The sequence below is a fragment of the Papio anubis genome, chromosome 16 (assembly GCF_008728515.1).
Source record: "Papio anubis isolate 15944 chromosome 16, Panubis1.0, whole genome shotgun sequence".
In the NCBI taxonomy this organism is placed as follows: domain Eukaryota; kingdom Metazoa; phylum Chordata; class Mammalia; order Primates; family Cercopithecidae; genus Papio; species Papio anubis.
In genome coordinates, this window is record NC_044991.1 from 7,799,570 (window position 1) to 7,817,543 (window position 17,974).

The 17,974-nt window shown below is 48.8% G+C and overlaps 1 protein-coding gene and 1 pseudogene across 1 annotated transcript in view; both read left to right on the forward strand.

Annotated features, from left to right (window-relative positions):
• The first annotated feature begins 1,054 nt into the window (after nucleotides 1–1,054).
• ARFGAP3 (ADP ribosylation factor GTPase activating protein 3) overlaps nucleotides 1,055–17,974 on the forward strand; it is a 66,363-nt gene continuing 49,443 nt past the window's right edge. The window contains 2 exon segments of the mRNA XM_031656227.1: nucleotides 1,055–1,528; nucleotides 12,286–12,401. Coding sequence (XP_031512087.1) covers nucleotides 1,196–1,528; nucleotides 12,286–12,401 — 449 coding nt within the window. The 5' untranslated portion in view covers nucleotides 1,055–1,195.
• On the forward strand, nucleotides 4,193–5,577 carry LOC116270726 (annotated as a pseudogene).

Consider the following 17,974-nt stretch of genomic DNA (forward strand, 5'->3'; position numbering starts at 1 on the left):
TGGCTCACTGCAGCCTCGATCTTCTGGGCTAAAGCGATCCTCCCACCTCAGCCTCCCCAGTAGCTAGGACTACAGGCCCATGCCAGCATGCCCAGCTAATTTTTGCATTTTTTTGTAGAGACGGGGTTTCACCATATTGCCCAATCTGGTCTTGAACGCCTGAGCTAAAGTGATCCTCCCACCTCAGCCTCCCAAAGTGCTGGGATCATAGGCATGAGCCACTGAGCCTACAAATAAACCATGCTTTAGGGAAGGTAAGTGTCTTGACCAAGGCCACAGAGCTAGGAAGCAGCTGGCTGAACTGGGATCGAGGCCAAGGTACTGTCTTTGATGCCAAAACCTGCTATCCTTCCTCACTATCACCCAACCTCTTCCCAGTGGCTCCACACCCATTGTGGTGACAGAGGCACCTTCTGTTGAGTGTAAACTCTTCTGGCCGGAATTGTTTCCGTGAGTAGGGTGCAGCCCCGAGGGCTGGGGTTAAAAGTCAAGCTTCTCATCTGGACTCATTAGTTCTGACTGAGCACTTCTGCCTCAACCCGCACCGCTACCTCTCCATGAACGTGACACAAAAACCCTTGGTTTCAGAAAGCCAGTTTCCAGGCAAAGAAAGCTTTCCACCCAGGGCCTGGAGTGAGCTGAGGGCAAGAACAAAGAGAGTCGGGCGCGGTGGCTCACGTCTGTAATCCCAGCACTTTGGAAGGCCGAGGTGGGTGAATCACCTGAAGTCAGGAGTTAGAGACCAGCCTGGGCAACATGGCGAAACCCCCGTCTCTACTAAAAATACAAAAATTAGCCGGGCGTGGTGGTGGGCGCCTGTAATCCTAGCTACTGGGGAGGCTGAGGCAGGAGAATTGCTTGAACCCGGGAGGCGGAGGTTGCAGGGAGCCGCAATCACGCCACTGCACTCCAGCCTGGGGGACAGAGCGAGGCTCCGTCTCAAAAAAAAAAAAAAAAAGGAAGGCGACCAGCTAACGTCCGGCGTCAAGACGCGCAAGCCCTCCATCCGTCTCGTGCCAAAAGATGGTGCGTGGGCCCCTTCCCCTGCCTCTGATATTTCCATGGAAGCAGCCGGTTAGGCGAAATGGCGATCGGCCAGACTAAAGGTTGGCGGATCCTATCGCAGTGCGCGTGGCAGCCAGCCACACCCGGGACCGGCTTCGCCCAGCGCTAGGGGCGTGGAGCCGCGCCGCGAATGGCGCGTGAGCCTCCTGCGCACGCGCGTGCAGCGTCCGGGGTCCGGCCAGCCGCGCGGCTGAAGCGAGGGCGGGGAGGGAAAGCGAGCGGCGCCTGCGCCCCGGCGGTGAGCGGGCCCAGTCGTGGGCGGGGCTTGGGGCGGAGCCTGACCGTCACGCGCAGCGCCGCCCCCGCGGCCTCGTCGCTCTTGCTGAGGCGGCAACCGCTCTTCGTCCGTCCTTACCGGTTGGCTGGGCCAGCAGTGCCCGGCTCTCAGCTGACGATGGGGGACCCCAGCAAGCAGGACATCTTGACCATCTTCAAGCGCCTCCGCTCGGTGCCCACTAACAAGGTAGCGGCCGTGAGCTAGTGCGGGCCTGCCTGCCATCCTTGCGGGAACCGGCGGGCGGCCCCTGCGGGCGCCAGTGGCCGTGGCGTGGGAGGCGGGGCCGGCGCGGCCTGTGACACGTCGCACTGTGGGGCCGCGGCAGCCTGGCCGGGACGGGGCGGGCGGGCCCGGGCAGCTGGGAGGCCCGAGCGGGAGACCGGAGCGCGGGGGTCCTCACGCGGGCCAGGGAGCGTTCCCGGGGCGGCGGCGCGGGCACACCCCCCAGCGAGCTCTTGGCGGGGGGGCGAGCACCGGGGGCTCTCAGCGGGGGCGGGGTCTTCCTGGGGGCGCTGCGAGGAGGGGGCTCCCGGCTCAGAAACCCCGGCTGCTGGCGCCGGATGCGGGGAAAGCGCGGCTCCCCCGGCGCCACCCTGGAGCTCGACCCCGCCTGTTGGAGCCGGCTAGACTCCTCGGGCCTTGCGGTGCCTGCCTCAGTTTCTCTTCTGATAAAGCTGCCGAGTAGTCTCCGCTCTGGCTTCCAGCTTTTGTCGCTTTGGCCAGGGAGGTTCACCACAGCCTCCTCCCTCCCCTCGGCTCTCTTTGGAGATGGGGGTTTTCTTTTTTTTTTGTCTCCAGAGACTGTTCTCTCCCTGGAACTTTTACAGCTTTGCGCAGCTGGCTGGAGGTGTTGGGGTGACGCAGGGGGCTAAGGTGACAAGTCGGGTCGGAGAGGGACCTGGAGAGTGCAAAGGGCTGTTGCGTCAGCGTGGACTCTCCCCGCCCCTCCGGTGACACGAGTTTTGTCTGGTCCCCACTGTCATTTCCGAAGGGAACAGCTGTTACTGAGCATGGTCCTGAACCTCAACATGCTGGCATAGAAAGTGTTATAAGTGTTTCTGTTGGTTTTAAGTCTTGATGGTACAGGGGAGCCCATATTTTTTCCAGCCTAGGTGAGGAAGGAAACAGTTTATTGGGGGTGATGTCTGATGGATGTGGGAAAGTTAAGAGAAAGGCTCCAGGAATTCTCCAGTGTCCATTTCTTCATTGTTTTCTTGATTTTCACATTTTTATGTATTTATTTTTTTACAGACAGGGTCTCACCCCGTCACCCAGGCTGAAGTGAAGTGAAGTGTCTTGATCCTAGTTCACTGCAGCCTTGACCTACCCAGCCCAAGCCATCCTTTCTTCCCAGCCTCCTGATGAGGCTGAGACCCCAGGGCTGCACCACCATGCCCAGCTAATTTTTATTATTAATTAATTAATTTATTTTTGTAGAGACAGGGTCTTGGTATGTTGCCCAGGCTGGTCTCAAATTCCTGGGCTCAAGCAGTCCTCCTGCCTCCCCCTGCCTTGGCCTCCCAGAGTGCTAGGATTATAGGCATGAGCCACCATACTGGCCTTAATTTTCTTTCTTTCTTTATTTTTTTAATGTTTTAATTTTAACTTTTTTGAGACAGAGCCTTGCTCTGTCGCTTAGGCTGGAGTGCAGTGGTGCGATCTCAGCTCACTGCAACCTCTGCCTCCTGGGTTCAAGGAATTCAGCCGCAGCCTCCTGAGTCACCAGAATTACAGGCATCCACCACTACACCCAGCTACTTTTTGTATTTTTAGTAGAGACGAGGTTTCACCATGTCGGCCAGTCTGGTCTCAAACTCCTGGCCTCAAGTGATCCACCCGCCTTGGCCTCCTAAAGTGCTGGGATTACAGGCGTGAGCCACCGTGCCCAGCCTTGGTTTTTAAATTTATATTGATGTGTTTATGAAGAGTGGGTCCTGTATAACTAGACAAGATTAGGATCTGCGGTTAGCAATGTGTAAACGATATATTTTTTGTCACCTTTATCTCAGAAACATCAACATGTATTCTCTTTGATTTAATTCAAAGATAATTTTAAATAAGTCAATGTCTTTATATCAAGAGGCTTTTGAGAGACAGGCTTGTATGGTCCAAACTGCTACTTTCTAGGTATGTCACCCTTGGACAGGTTACTTGACCACTTTGTCCCTTTTTTCCTCATCTGAAAATGGGGCATGAACTGGACCTAAATCAGAGGGTGATTGTGAAGATTAAATGGAATAATCCAAGGAAAACACTTAAGGGTAGGAACTGCATATAATAGTCTTCAATAAATGGCAACTGTTTTTATTATGAAGAACACACCTATGAAAAAGTTTATATTCTGTAATAAGATTAATAAAAGCAGTGATCAGAAATGTTTTCTGGTAATGTTTTCCAGTAATGTGCTATATTTCTTGGTTGAGACCTTGTATTTGATCACTGGTTTGAAACCCTTACCTAAAAGACAACAATAGCGTTTTAAAATTGGGGTTATAAAAGAGAACTCTAAGATACATGAGCCGAGAGAGGTAATCAAAGAAAAACAAGTTGGCTTACTTTTAGAATGTGGTATCCAATTTCTTCCTCTCATGTGTGATGACTTACTCTGGATGAAAGGTCATGAGGGTCAATTTTCTTTTTCTTTTTTTTTGAGACAGTCTAGCTTTGTTGTCCAGTCTGGAGTGCCATGGTGCCATCTTGGCACACTGCAACCTCCTCCTCCCAGGTTCAAGAGATTCTCTTGCATCAGCCTCCTGAGTAGCTGGGACCACAGGCGTGTGCCATCAAGCATGGCTAATTTTTGTATTTTTAGTAGAAATGGAGTTTCACCATATTGGCTAGGCTGGCCTCAAAGTCCTGACCTCAAGTGATCCGCCTATCTCAGCCTCCAAAGTGTTGTGATTACAGGCGTGAGCCACTGCACCTGGCCAAGGGTCAATTTTCTAGTTTGTGAAATCCTCCTTTGTTGCTATACCATTCCTTACTTTTATATAGATTGGGGTATTCATTCAACAAGTATTCCTCAAGCCCCTATGGTATGCTGGGCACTGTGTATAGCATTAAAGGTATGTACACTGATGGTATGTTCCTGTCCTCTGGGAGCTTACAGTCTAGTGGATGGATGAAGGGCAGATGCAGGACAGCAGGTGGTGTGTTTTCTGCTCTGAAGCACAGTGTGGTGGAGTGGGAAGAGTGGCTCGGGGAACAGACTGTGTGGGATCCAGTCCCCACTGTGGACATGTCCACTAAGGAATTACTAAGAAGTGGCCACTTCTTATCTGTCATACTTAATTAAGTAATTCCTTAGTTTTCTCTAAAATGGAGATCAAGATTTACTGCCGCCATCCCACGCCCGGAAGGACTCCTCATGCTCTCTGCAGCATGGTGCTTCTGTCGCTTATAGAACAACTTGCCTTTGATGATTTTCAAGAGAGTTGTGCTGTGAGGTAGCAAAAGTATCCAGGAAGCAGGATGCCAGTGCCTCAAGGAAAAAATGGTCCTTTTCGGCAATGTGTTCGGTACTGGGGGCTTGGCCCTTGTGTATTACCTCATACAAAAGACTTTTCCAGGGCTTCGTGTTACCAGTTGGCATTGGAGCAGGTGCATAGCCATCCCAAGGCACAGGGTGCTCTGGGCCCTCTTCTCAACATTCACTATCTCAAACTCACCAACAAGCACAACTTCGTGGACATTGCTGATGCCAAGTTGAAGATTCCTAGCTCTGGATCCAAGTCAGAGAGCCGTCTCCACATCAGCTCATCCAGAAGTGCACCTTTCAGAGGTGGCACCTTGATGAGGTCTTCCTTGAGCCCAAGGATTGCCAGCAGATTCCTGTGTTCAAGCTCAGTGGGGAGAATGGTGAAGAAGTGAAAAAGAAGTAGAGACGATCCGAAAGACCCAGTTTTCTTCTAGTCCGGCCTTCCCTCATCTCCACCATGTGCCCACCAAGGGTGATGGCTCGTCTGAGTGACAGACACTCCCTTAAGCCAATTTTCCGGCCACCAGTGGGATGATTGTACATGCTGACATATGGTAATTTTGGTATAATTCTAACTTGGGCACCACGAATGCTATTGTCATTTTTAAACTGAATCAGAAAGAAACTCTTATTGTAAGATAATTTATGTGAAAGTTCTTTGTGGGCCGGGTGCGGTGGCTCAAGCCTGTAATCCCAGCACTTTGGGAGGCCGAGGCGGGTGGATCACGAGGTCAGGAGATCGAGATCATCCTGGCTAACATGGTGAAACCCCGTCTCTACTAAAAATACAAAAAACTAGCCGGGCGAGGTGGCGGGCGCCTGTAGTCCCAGCTACTCGGAGGCTGAGGCGGGAGAATGGCGTGAACCCAGGAGGCGGAGCTTGCAGTGAGCCGAGATCGCGCCACTGCACTCCAGCCTGAGCGACACAGCGAGACTCCGTCTCAAAAAAAAAAAAAAAAAAAAAAAAAGAAAGTTCTTTGTGTAAGAAAGCACATGATAAAAAGAATCAGAATTAAGAAAATGTTCTTTGATTTAAAAAACAAATAGGCCAGGCGTGGTGGCTCACGCCTGTAATCCCAACACCTTGGGAGGCTGAGGTGGGTGGATCACCAGAGGTCAGGAGTTCAAGACCAACCTGGCCAACATGATGAAACCCCTTCTCTACAAAAATACAAAAATTAGCTGGGCATGATGGCAAGTGCCTGTAATCCCAGCTATTTGGGAGGCTGAGGCAGGAGAATCGCTTGAACCCAGGAGGCAGAAGTTGCAGTGAGCCAGATCACACCCCTGCACTCCAGCCTGGGGGACAGAGAGCAACTCCATCTCACACACACACACAAATAAAATAAAATAAAATAAAAATAAAAAATAAATAAAATGGAGATGAAGACTAGCTACATAATTTGTAAAATGTACAAAATGAAAATACTTGTTTGAACAGTATTAAGAGTTTCGGGCCGGGCGCGGTGGCTCAAGCCTGTAATCCCAGCACTTTGGGAGGCCAAGACGGGTGGATCACAAGGTCAGGAGATCGAGACCATCCTGGCTAACACGGTGAAACCCCGTCTCTACTAAAAAATACAAAAAAACTAGCCAGGCGAGGTGGCGGGCGCCTGTAGTCCCAGCTACTCGGGAGGCTGAGGCAGGAGAATGGTGTAAACCTGGGAGGCAGAGCTTGCAGTGAGCTGAGATCTGGCCACTGTACTCCAGCCTGGGCAACAGAGCAAGACTCCGTCTCAAAAAAAAAAAAAAAGTTTCCACCAATACAGTCGCTCACTCCTATAATCCTAGCACTTTGGGAGGCTGAGGTGGGTGGATCATTTGAGCTCAGGAGTTCGAGACCAGCCTGGGCAACATGGTGAAACCCTGTCTCTACTAAAAATACAAAAAATTAGCTGGGCGTGGTGACATGTGCCTGTAATCCCAACTAATCGGGAGGCTGAAACAGGAGAGTTGCTTGAACCCAGGAGGCGGAGGTTGCAGTGAACCAAGATCATGCTACTGCACTCAAGCCTGGGCGACAGAGCAAGACCCTATCTAAAAAAAATAATAATAATTTCAAGATGAGGCTGGGTGCGGTGGCACCTGTATTCCGAGCACTTTGGGAGGCCAAGGTGGATGAATAGCTTGAGCTCAGAAGTTTGACACCAGCCTGAGCAACATGGTGAAATCCCATCTCTACCAAAAAAAATAAAATTAGCCATGCATGGTGGCGCAAGCCTGTGGTCCCAGCTGCTCAGGAGGCTGAGGTGGGAGGATTGCCTGAGCTCAGAAGGCAGAGGTTGAAGTGAGTCGAGATCATACCATATACTCTAGCATGGGTAACAGCGTGAGACCCTGTCTCAAAAAAGAAAAAAAAAAAAAAAGAATTTCAAGATGAGACAGCAGAGCATTAAGCCAATTACACGCTCTTTTCTTCTAAGTGTGGGGCCCTCTGCGACTGCATAGATCACACACATGACCAGGAAGCTGGCCCCGATGGGGATGACAATAGTACCTTCTACTAGTAACCCTACTAACGAAAGCGTTGTTAGGAAGATGAAACTGGCTAAAGTGCCAACAATAGTGCCTGACTTAAACACTCAGTATTAGCTATTACTATTTGTATACTAATTATTCTCATCATTAGGCAAAACAAATTGTCAGTCAAAAGCTATTTCTTATTCATCACCATAAGAACTGATGTTCTGCTTCAAAAGCCACATCTTGACTTTGGTTTGGGATTGCATATCAAATCAAAGCACAGTCCCTGCTTCCAAAGCATAGCCTCCTGGTATAGCAGGAGGATCAAGGCAGCATTTATGGGAGCCAGACCTGTATTTCTCACCACTTCTGACCTCCACATGTCCCAGTCTCCACTTGTTAGCTCCTCTACCCCTACAAACTGCTCCACCATGTGCATTTGCATTTAGTGAGCACCTGTGTTGTGCCAGGCATGGTGCCAAGTTCAAGTGAATAAGGTAGACGTGGCCCCTCCTCATGGGGCTACATTTTAGCAATCCTTTAGCTTAGGTGATGGGTCAGGAGGATGCCAAAGCTGCCTCCCTCATTAGGAACCTCACTGCTCTCTTCTTGTAGCCAGTCTGGTGACCACCTTAGAAGTGATTCTCAAACTTGGCCCGCTCTGGGCTGTGTACCCAAAATCTCTGCCATCACCTCTACCAAAAACCCTTTGCATCCTGTCCTTGCTTACTAGGAAACAATCTTGTAACCAGTTGTCTTGCCCACTGGACTGCTAGACTGTGGGCTCCATGTGGGCAGACTTCCTGAACCATGCTGGTATGTCCACTTGGTATGTGCCAGGTACACTTGACAGTAAGTGCACAGCAACTGGTAGTTGAGTGACTAGGTGAGAAATTACAAACAGCCTGATGGGGAAGAACAGCATCTTTTGGCAGAGTCTGTCGTGTTGTTTGATGCCCCATAGAAGAGGGTTCCCCTAATGGCCATCACCACAGGGCATTTGAATTTGCGTGTCTTCCCCACTTCTCAGTGAGCTCTTTAAAGACTGGCACCAGTAGGGGTTCCGCTAGTATTTGCACTGCTACTTTTTCATACCTCATCAACTGCCACATGTCTGACATACAGCAGGTAATCAGTAAACACCGAAGTGAATCCCCTGGCCTCTTTTTGTGTCAGTTGTCACTCCACCCCCATTATTCAATGTGCCATCAGTGTGAGCATATCGTGGTGAGGGGCTTTAGAAAACCCACTCGTAGGCCGGGCGCGGTGGCTCAAGCCTGTAATCCCAGCACTTTGGGAGGCCGAGACGGGCGGATCACAAGGTCAGGAGATCGAGACCATCCTGGCTAACCCAGTGAAACCCCGTCTCTACTAAAAAATACAAAAAACTAGCCGGACGAAGTGGCGGGCGCCTGTAGTCCCAGCTACTCGGGAGGCTGAGGCAGGAGAATGGTGTAAACCCGGGAGGCGGAGCTTGCAGTGAGCTGAGATCCGGCCACTGTACTCCAGCCTGGGCGACAGAGCGAGACTCCGTCTCAAAAAAAAAAAAAAAAAAAAGAAAACCCACTCGTGTTTCTTCTCTTGTATTGCCCTCAAAAGACCAGAAGCCAGATCTTGCTTGATAGTGATAGGTTGGACAGCCTTCACATAAGTGGTTCTGCCTATAAATTATCTTTTTTTACATTTTTAAATTTTTTATAGCAAGGTCTCACTGTTGCTGAGGCTGGAGTGCAGTGGAGTGATCTCAGCTCATTGCATCCTCTGCCTCCCAGGCTCAAGCGATCCTCTCACCTCAAACTCCTGAGTAGCTGGGACTACAGGCGTGTTCCACCACGCTGGCTAATTTTTTTTTTGTTTTTTTGGTAGAGGCAGGGTTTCGCCACGTTGCCCAGGCTGGTCTCAAACTCCTGAACTCAAGCAATCTACCTGCCTTGGCCTCCAAAGTGCTAGGATTACAGGTGTCAGCCACTGAACCCAGCCTATATATCTAATTATCTAATACATTTTTTTTTTTTTCCTGCAGAAAGATTAAAAACAATTCTATTGGAGGATTTTTTTTTCCTATTCTGAGTTTAATGAGTTATAAATACTACTTTCCACAGCAAGCACTGTGTATTTTATGGGCCCAGCACACTTCCCATGTGTGACTCTGCTAGTTAGCACTGTGTATTTTAAAGTACTTTTATGCTTCTGTTGGTGAAGAATGTTGGGCTTCAGTGTCAGTGTTGAAGGGGCGAGTAATAATTTTTGAGCTGGCAATAAGTTTTTAAAGTTTTTCTTTTGATTAACAAATATTTACTGAATGCTTACCATACCATGGGTAAGCCTGTTTTTCAGACTGTGTGTGAGATTTAAAAGTACACAGCTATTCAGCAAACACTTATTGTGCATTTACCATGTGCAGGTTCTGTGCTAGTAGACAGGAAAACAAGGTGACATGACGGGCCGGATGTGGTGGCTCACACCTGTAATCCTAGCATTTTGGGAGGCCGAGAGGGCCCAAATTGCTTGAGCCTAGGAGTTCAAGACCAGCTTAGGCAACATAGCAAGACCCCTGTCTCTACAAAAGAAAAAAAAAATTAGCTGGGCGTGGTGGCGTACACTTGTCCTAACTGCTTAGGAGGCTGAGGTGGGAGGATGGCTCAAGCTCAAGAGTTCGAGACTGCAGTGAGCTAGGACCGTGCCCCTGCACTCCAGCCTAGGTGACAGAGCCAAGAAAAGCCATAAAGCAGCAAAGTAGGACCATGCCACTGCACTCCAGCCTAGGTGACAGAGCCAGGAAAAGCCATAAAGCAGCAAACTAGGACCATGCCACTGCATTCCCGCCTAAGTGAGAGCCAGACCTTGTCACTTTAAAAAAAAAACAACAAAAACCGTAAAGATTGGCGAAAGGGAAAGATTTTACCCCTGTAAGAGCTCTCAGGGCCCTCAGTGGGCAGGGGACATAGTCCTCGGTTATGAACATGCATCTAAGAGTTATCAAAGTGACCTGGACAGAGTGAGGTGGTGGAGGTAGAGAAGGGCACAGCATTTCATAAAGGAATCTCTCTCTCTATTAGTTATCTATTGCTGCGTATCAGATCGCCCCCAGCTTAGTATATAAAACAACAGATAGTTCTGAGGGTCAGGAATTTGGGTGACTTAGCTGGCTGCTTCTGACCCAGGGTCTTTCATGAGGCTGCAGTCAAGCTGTTGGCCAGGGCTGAGGTCATCTGGGAGCTTACATGGTGGTTGCAGGCCTCCTCTCCTCGCTGGCAGTTGGACCGAGGGCCTCAGTTCCTCAGCACTTCACCCTCTCCACAGAGCTAGCTGAGTGTCCTCAAGACATGGCACCTGGCTTCCTCTAGAGCTCGTGATCCAAGGTGGGGAGGGAGCAGGGGGAGAGAAAAAGAGTGGGGGAGAGAAGAAAAAGCCATAGTGTCATTTGTAACCCAGTCTCAAAAATGACATGGTCATTTCTGCCATACACACACACAGACACACAGATCACCTTGGTAAAGTGAGGATGGAGATTATACAGGACGTGAATACCAGGAGGTGGGTTTCATTGGGGCCATCTTGGAGTCTGGCTGCCACAACTTCTTCCTCGGGCTGGGGAGAGAAGAAATATGTGCAACAGCCTACCATCTGGTATAGCCAGTGCCAGGAAGGATGGTAGGGCTAGAGTGTTCCCAGGCAGGGCTGTTCCCTCACTAGCATTCCTTTACATGACTGGTAGGATCCTGCTGAAGCCTCAAGGATAAGGCATGTGTTTGAGATGGTACACAAACCTAAATTCTCTTCACTATGTATAGTGTCCGTTTTAAAAATATATACATGATAGGCCAGGCGGGGTGGCTCACGCCTGTAATCCCAGCACTTTGGGAGGCCGAGGTGGGCAGATCATGAGGTCAGTAGATTGAGACTATCCTGGCTAACACGGTGAAACTCCGTATCTACTAAATATACAAAAAATTAGCCGGTTGTGATGGCGGGTGCCTGTAGTCTTAGCTACTCAGGAGGCTGAGGCAGGAGAATGGCATGAACCTGGGAGGCAGAGGTTGCAGTGAGTCGAAATCGTGCTGCTGCACTCCAGCCTGGGCAACAGAGCGAGACTCCATCTCAAAAAAAAAAATAAATAAATAAAAATAAATAAATATATATAATAATCTGTAATACTATATAAATCTTTTTTTTTTTTTTTTTTGAAGTAGTCTTAACTCTGTCATGAGCTGGAATGCTGTGTGGATCTCAGCTTCACTGCAAGCTCCGCCTCCCGAGTTCCCATGTTCTCCTGCCTCAGCCTCAATATGGGACTACCTGGCCCGCTCCTCCTCGCGACTAGTTTTTGTATTTTTAATGAGGCGAGGTTTCACGTGTTAACCGGATGTCTCGATCTCTGACACCGTGATCATCCATCTCGGCCTCCCAAAGGCCTCACTGAATCCCAGGCAGAGCCACGCTCCGGCTTTCTATAAATCTTAAACTGGGCACGGTGGCTCATGCCTGTAATCCCCGGCACTATGGGAGGCCGAGGCTGTCAGATCACCTGAGGTCAGGGGAGTTGAGACCAACCTGGCCAACATGGTAAGAGCCCATCTCTACTGAAAATATACTAAATTAGTGGGTATAGTGGTGCGGGAGCCTGTGGTCCCAGCTACTCGGAGGCTGAGGCAGGAGAATCGAAGGTGAACCCAGAAGCAGAGGAGTTATGGTGAGCCGAGATGCACCACTGCACTCCAGCCTGGGTGACAGGCGAGACTCTGTCTCCAAATTAAAAATACATAATATAGTAATTAACTCTACTGGTATAATTAATATAATTACATATAATAATAAAGAACATGAAATATGAGGCCTTTCAAAAACCTAGATGAGATACCACTTTCCTAATATTACAATGCCCAAAGTTTACATTATAAAGGTTAAGCAGTTTTTCAAGCTAAGTCATTTTACTGTATCTTATAGGATGAATTTTATTTGGCTAACATAAATTAGTAACTGAATTTAGCTTTTTTTTCAGGTGTGTTTTGATTGTGGTGCTTGAAATCCCAGCTGGGCGAGCATAACCTATGGAGTGTTCCTTTGCATTGATTGCTCCGGGTCCACGGTCACTTAGTGTTCACTTAATTTTATTCGGTAAGTGAATCTTCTCTCATTGGGGTAAGTGATTACATTGTTACATGGGTGTTTTTCCCCTTTTTCTTTTCTTTTTTGAGACCAAGGGTCTTGCCTTGTCACCTGTCACCTTTAACTACGGTAAGTGCCATCACATAGCTCACTGGGCTCAGAGGCTCCCAGCCTCTACAAAAAATAAAAAAATGTTGTGGTGTGATGATGTATAGCTTTGTAGTCCTGATTACCGGGGAGGCTGAAGAGTGGGAGGATCCCACTTAAGCCCAGGAGTCAAGGCACAGTGAACTATGATCATGCTGCTGCATTCCAGCCTGGGCAACAGAGTGAGACCCTGTCTCTTAAAAAAGAAAAGAGGCGGTAGCGGTGGCTCAAACCTGTAATCCCAGCACTTTGGGAGGCCGAGGCAGGCGGATCACGAGTCAGGAGATCCGAGACCATCTAGCTAACAAGGTGAAACCCGTCTCTACTAAAAAATACAAAAACTTAGCGAGGCCGAGGAGTGGTGAGGCGCCTGTAGTCCCAGCTACTCGGGAGCTGAGGCAGGAGAATGCGTGAACCGGGAGGCGGGCTTGCAGTGAGCTGAGATCGGCCACCGCACTCCAGCCTGGGCTGACAGAGCCGAACTCAGTCTCAAAAAAAAGAAAAGAAAGAAATTTGATTTTCTGAGGCGAGGTCTCGCTGTGTCACCCGAGCACGGAGTGCGGGGTGGCTTGCGGGCCTCTGCGGCAAGCTCCGCCCTCCGGACCTCCTTCCTCAGCCAGTAACTGTAGACTTCTGAAATACCACCTGTTCAGACCCCAGCCGATACAGCAGAGCGAGGAGTTTCCCTTGCTTCAGATGTCCCGTCTCGACTTCGTCCCTCCCGTCTCGACTACTCCCAAAAGATGCTGAATCCCCGAGCGAGCTTCCCAGCTCAAAAAACGATTTCAGTGTTTGCCGCCCACGATATTAAGGTGAGGCCTTTTTTTTGTTTTTTTTTTTTGAGACGAGTCTTGCTCTGTGCAAAGCCCAGGCTGGAGATGCAGTGTAGTGCGATCTCGGCTCCTGCCAGTTCCTTCCGGGTTCCAGCGCCCGTTCCTCACAAGCTCAGCCTCCTGAGTAGCTGGGGTTGCAGGCTTCCCACGCCACCATGCCGGCTAATTTTTTGTGTATTTTTTAGTAGAGGCGGTTTCACCATGTTTGCCAGGATGGTCTGCGATCTCCTGACCTGCGTGATCCGCCCGTCACCGACACTCCCAAAGTGCTGGGTTTACAGGCGTGAGCCACACGTGCCGGCAAAGTGAGGCCTTTAAGAAGTGATTGACTCATGGATGGATTAATCCATTCCTGGATTAATGGACTATCATGTGAGCGGACTTTATAGGAAAGGAAAAGAGAGAGAGACCCTGAAACTAGCATGCTCAGCGTTCTCACTAGTTGATGGCCTGTGCTGCCTCTGGACTCTGCAGAGTCCAGCCAGCAAGGTTCTCACCGGGCCGGGCGCGGTGGCTCATGCCTGTAATCCCAGCACTTTGGGAGGCTGAGGGTGGATCCGCGAGGTCAGGAGATCCAGACCATCCTGGCTAACATAAGGTGAAACCCCATCTCTACTAAAAATGCACAAAAATTATGGCGTGGTGGGCCCCGGTACGCCTGTAGTCCCAGCTGGGAGGCTGAGGCAGGAGAATGAAGGCGTGAACCCGGGGAGCTGCAGTGAGCGAGATCTGCGCCACTGCACTCAGCCTGGGTGACAGAGCGAGACTCCGTCTCAAAAAAAAGAAGGTTCTCACCAGATGTAGCCCCTTGACCTTGGACTTCTCAGCCTCCTTAACTGTAAGAAATCAACTTCTTTTCTTTATAAATTACCCAGTTTCAGGAATTGTGTTACAAGCAATGGAAAACCAATTTATGACAATTTATCTTCTAATAATTCAGCAGTACGAAGTACCAACCCATGGGAGAAGGGGAATCAGGTGCTGTGGGTCTGTCCTATGTCCACCAAAGTGGAGAGTTTATGTCAATGATGAGACACTCTCCTTGCATCAGGGCTTCACTTCCAGCGTAATCTTACAGCTCTGGCTTCCAAGGACACTAATATCACAAAGCCTGAGTGAATGATTTTTAGTGGCAGTTTCAAATGTATATAACATGAAGGTCTTTTTTCTCCTTTTATCTGAAGACTTGGGTTACATTGGCCCCTGTGGTGAGTAAACCATCTTCTACTTCTGATACTTTACAGCAATAGCCCATATGGGGCCTATGCAAAGCATCAGAAGACACCACTTTGGACAGACAGTCTGATGGGATAACCCCACAGGCCAGTGGGAGGCAGGACTATTTGTGAAGTGAAATAAATTGAAATAATAAAAGAAATAATGGAAAGATCCCCAGGGCTTGGAAGCCAAGCAAGGCCTGCATGTCAGCTGCCACAGGCCCTTGCCGGGACAGCTTCTGCAGGGCACCCTCAAACAGCCATGGCTTAGTCATTGCTGCCTTCCTCAGACAATCCAGAGATTTCCCTACTGCATCTTTTCTAGGGAAGGAACCAGTTAGGCTGCCCATTTGGAATTGTGGCAAGCAATCTTATATTATGACTTAAGGAATATTGAAATATTGATACAACATGATTATTAAGAAGGAGCATTTGTTCCTATAAGATAAAATCTATTATAATTCTTTGTTTGTTTGTTTGTTTGTTTGAGACGGAGTCTCACTCTGTCACCCAGGCTGGAGTGCAGTGGCCCGATCTCAGCTCACTGCAACCTCTGCTTTCCAGACTCAAGTGATTCTCCTGCCTCAGCCTCCTGAGTAGCTGGGATTACAGGCATGTGCCACCACGTCTGGCTAATTTTTGTATTTTCAGTAGAGACAAGAGTTTCTCCATGTTGGCCAGGTTGGTCTTGAACTCCTGACCTCAGGTGATCCGCCCACCTCAGCCTCCCAAAGTTCTGGGATTACCCCGGCTGAAGCTTGTTTTTAGTGTACTTTGTTTTCCAGATTGATCATTACCAGTTAACTTATGGTAACCTTCCCTGCCCAGAGCAGGTGAAGACTAGACTCCAATACCTAGTCGCTTCTCTTCCTTCTGTCTTTACTGTGTTCTTTCCCTCCTCCTTTCTGCTAAGTCTCGCCCATTATAATCTGGCTCTCCTTCTTCCTCATCACTTAAGAATACTTCTGAGGCCGGGCGTGGTGGCTCAAGCCTGTAATCCCAGCACTTTGAGAGGCCGAGACGGGCGGATCACAGGGTCAGGAGATCGAGACCACCCTGGCTAAGACGGTGAAACCCCGTCTCTACTAAAAATACAAAAACTAGCGAGGCTGAGGTGGCGGTAGCCTGTAGTCCCAGCTACTTTCGGGGAGGCTGAGGCTGGGAGAATGGCGTGCAGTAAACCGGGAGGCCGGAGCTTGCAGTGAGCTGAGATTAGAAGCCACTGCACTCCAGCCTGGGGACAGAAACAGACTCTGTCTCAAAAAAAAAAAAAAAAAGTACTTCTGGTTTAAGCCATTCCAGGAAATTGGGTGGTTTTATGATGTGTTCATCCCTGAGGCAGGACTGAGCTAGAGCCTGAGGGTGGTACAGCAGGATCTGTTTGGGCTATTGCAGGTTTAATCACTGACCTTTTAAAAGTCAGATAAATAGAACTGTATGAATCACAATGCTTGTAAATGATTCAAAAACAACAATTAAAATTCATGATACAATCTTAGGGCAGGAGTCTAGGATTTGGGCAAGAGAAAGTCAAGGATGAGAAGGTAATGAGTATGGTTTTTGTTATTTTTAAGGCAGAGAAAGAGCTATTCTTTTTTTTTTTTTTTTTTTTTTTTTTTTGAGGCCAGTCTTGCTGTGTCGCCCAGGCTGGAGTGCAGTGGCTGGCGATCTCAGCTCACTGCAAGCTCCGCCTCCCGGGTTCACGCCATTCTCCGCCCTCAGCCTCCAGTAGCTGGGACTACAGAAGCCCGCCACCCGCCCGGCTAGTTTTTTGTATTTTTAGTAGAGGCGGGGTTTCACCATGTTAGCCAGGATGGTCTCGATCTCCTGACCTAAGTGATCCCACCCGCCTCGGCCTCCCAAAGTGCTGGGATTACAGGCTTGAGCCACAGCATGTGACTGAAGAGCTATTCTTTAAATTTTTTATTCCTAAAAAAATTAGGGGGCCGGACACAGTGGCTCACACGTGTAATCCCAGCACTTTGGGAGGCCAAGGTGGAAGGATCACTTGAGATTAGGATTTTTTTTGTTTTTTTTATTTGCTTGTTTATTTTGTTTTTTATCTTTTTCTTGTAGACAGCCTCATTCTGTCGCCCAGGGTGGAGTGCAATGGTACGATCTCAGCTCGTTGCAGTCTCCACCTCCTGGGTTCAAGTGATTCTCCTGCCTCAGCCTCCTGAGTAGCTGGGATTACAGGTGTGCGCCACCACACTCAGCTAATTTTTGTATTTTTAGTAGAGACGAGGTTTCACCATGTTGGCCAGGCTGGTCATGGACTCCTGACGTCATGTGATCCACCCGCCTCAGCCTCCCAAAGTGCTGGGATTACAGGCATGAGCCACAGCACCTGGCCGAGCCTGGGGGTTTGAGGCTGTAGTGAGCTATGATCTTACTACTTCACTTCAGTCTAGGTGACAGAACAAAGACCCTGACTCAATAAAATAAAATAAATAAAAAATAAAAAAACACCACTAGCTAACTGGGAAAAAATCCAAGCAGTCCCAAAATATGAAGTGTCTCCTCTAGAATACTTTCCCCCTCTTCTTCCCCTCCCACTGCCAGACACACACACACACACACACACACACACACACACACACACACACACAGCTTCCTGTGTAGCATAGGTGGTGTACATGTTTAAGTGGAGTTTTTTTTTCTTTAACTAGAATTTCAAGTCAATAAATTTACAGAGGAAAAATAATTTATAAGTTATGGCTTTTGCCAAGCAAAAGGGGGAAGGCAGATTAAGAATATATGGAGAGGGCAAGCTGCATTGGTTGCTGACTGCTCCCACAGTGGACCTGATTGAACTGACCTCTGCCCCTTTTCACCTCCATTGCTGGGATCTCCATGTTTCAGGCTGCTCTTCTCCTCTAGCTTGGTTTCTTCTCAAGTTTGCCGTTATGTATTTCATGAGCTTATTAAAGGTGAGTGGGATCCCTGCATCTATCTCGTTGGCATGGGGTTTGGGACAGGCTTAAATACAACGTAAATAAGAAGATGGACTGCAAAGTTATGCATCAGAGTTGGAAACTTAAGTCCTGTGCCCACTTCTGGTTGGAAAATTAGGGCAAGTTTAAAAGAGGTAACGTTTGCGATGAACTTGGAAGGTTTGGTGAGGTTTTGATAATGGAGACAAGGCTGGGCATGGTGGCTTGCGCCTGTAATCCCAGCACTTGGGAGGCCGAGGTAGGAAGATAGTTTGAGCCCAGGAGTTTAAGACCAGCCTGGGCAACATAGTGAGACCTCATCTCTACAACAACAAAAAAAGATAATGGAGACAAGGGAGGGAATATTGAGGTCAGTGCTCGGACCTTCAGTTATAGAAGTAGGAAAAAGCGAAATGCCTCATAGTAAGTTTTTGTATGCATAGGAAAATAAA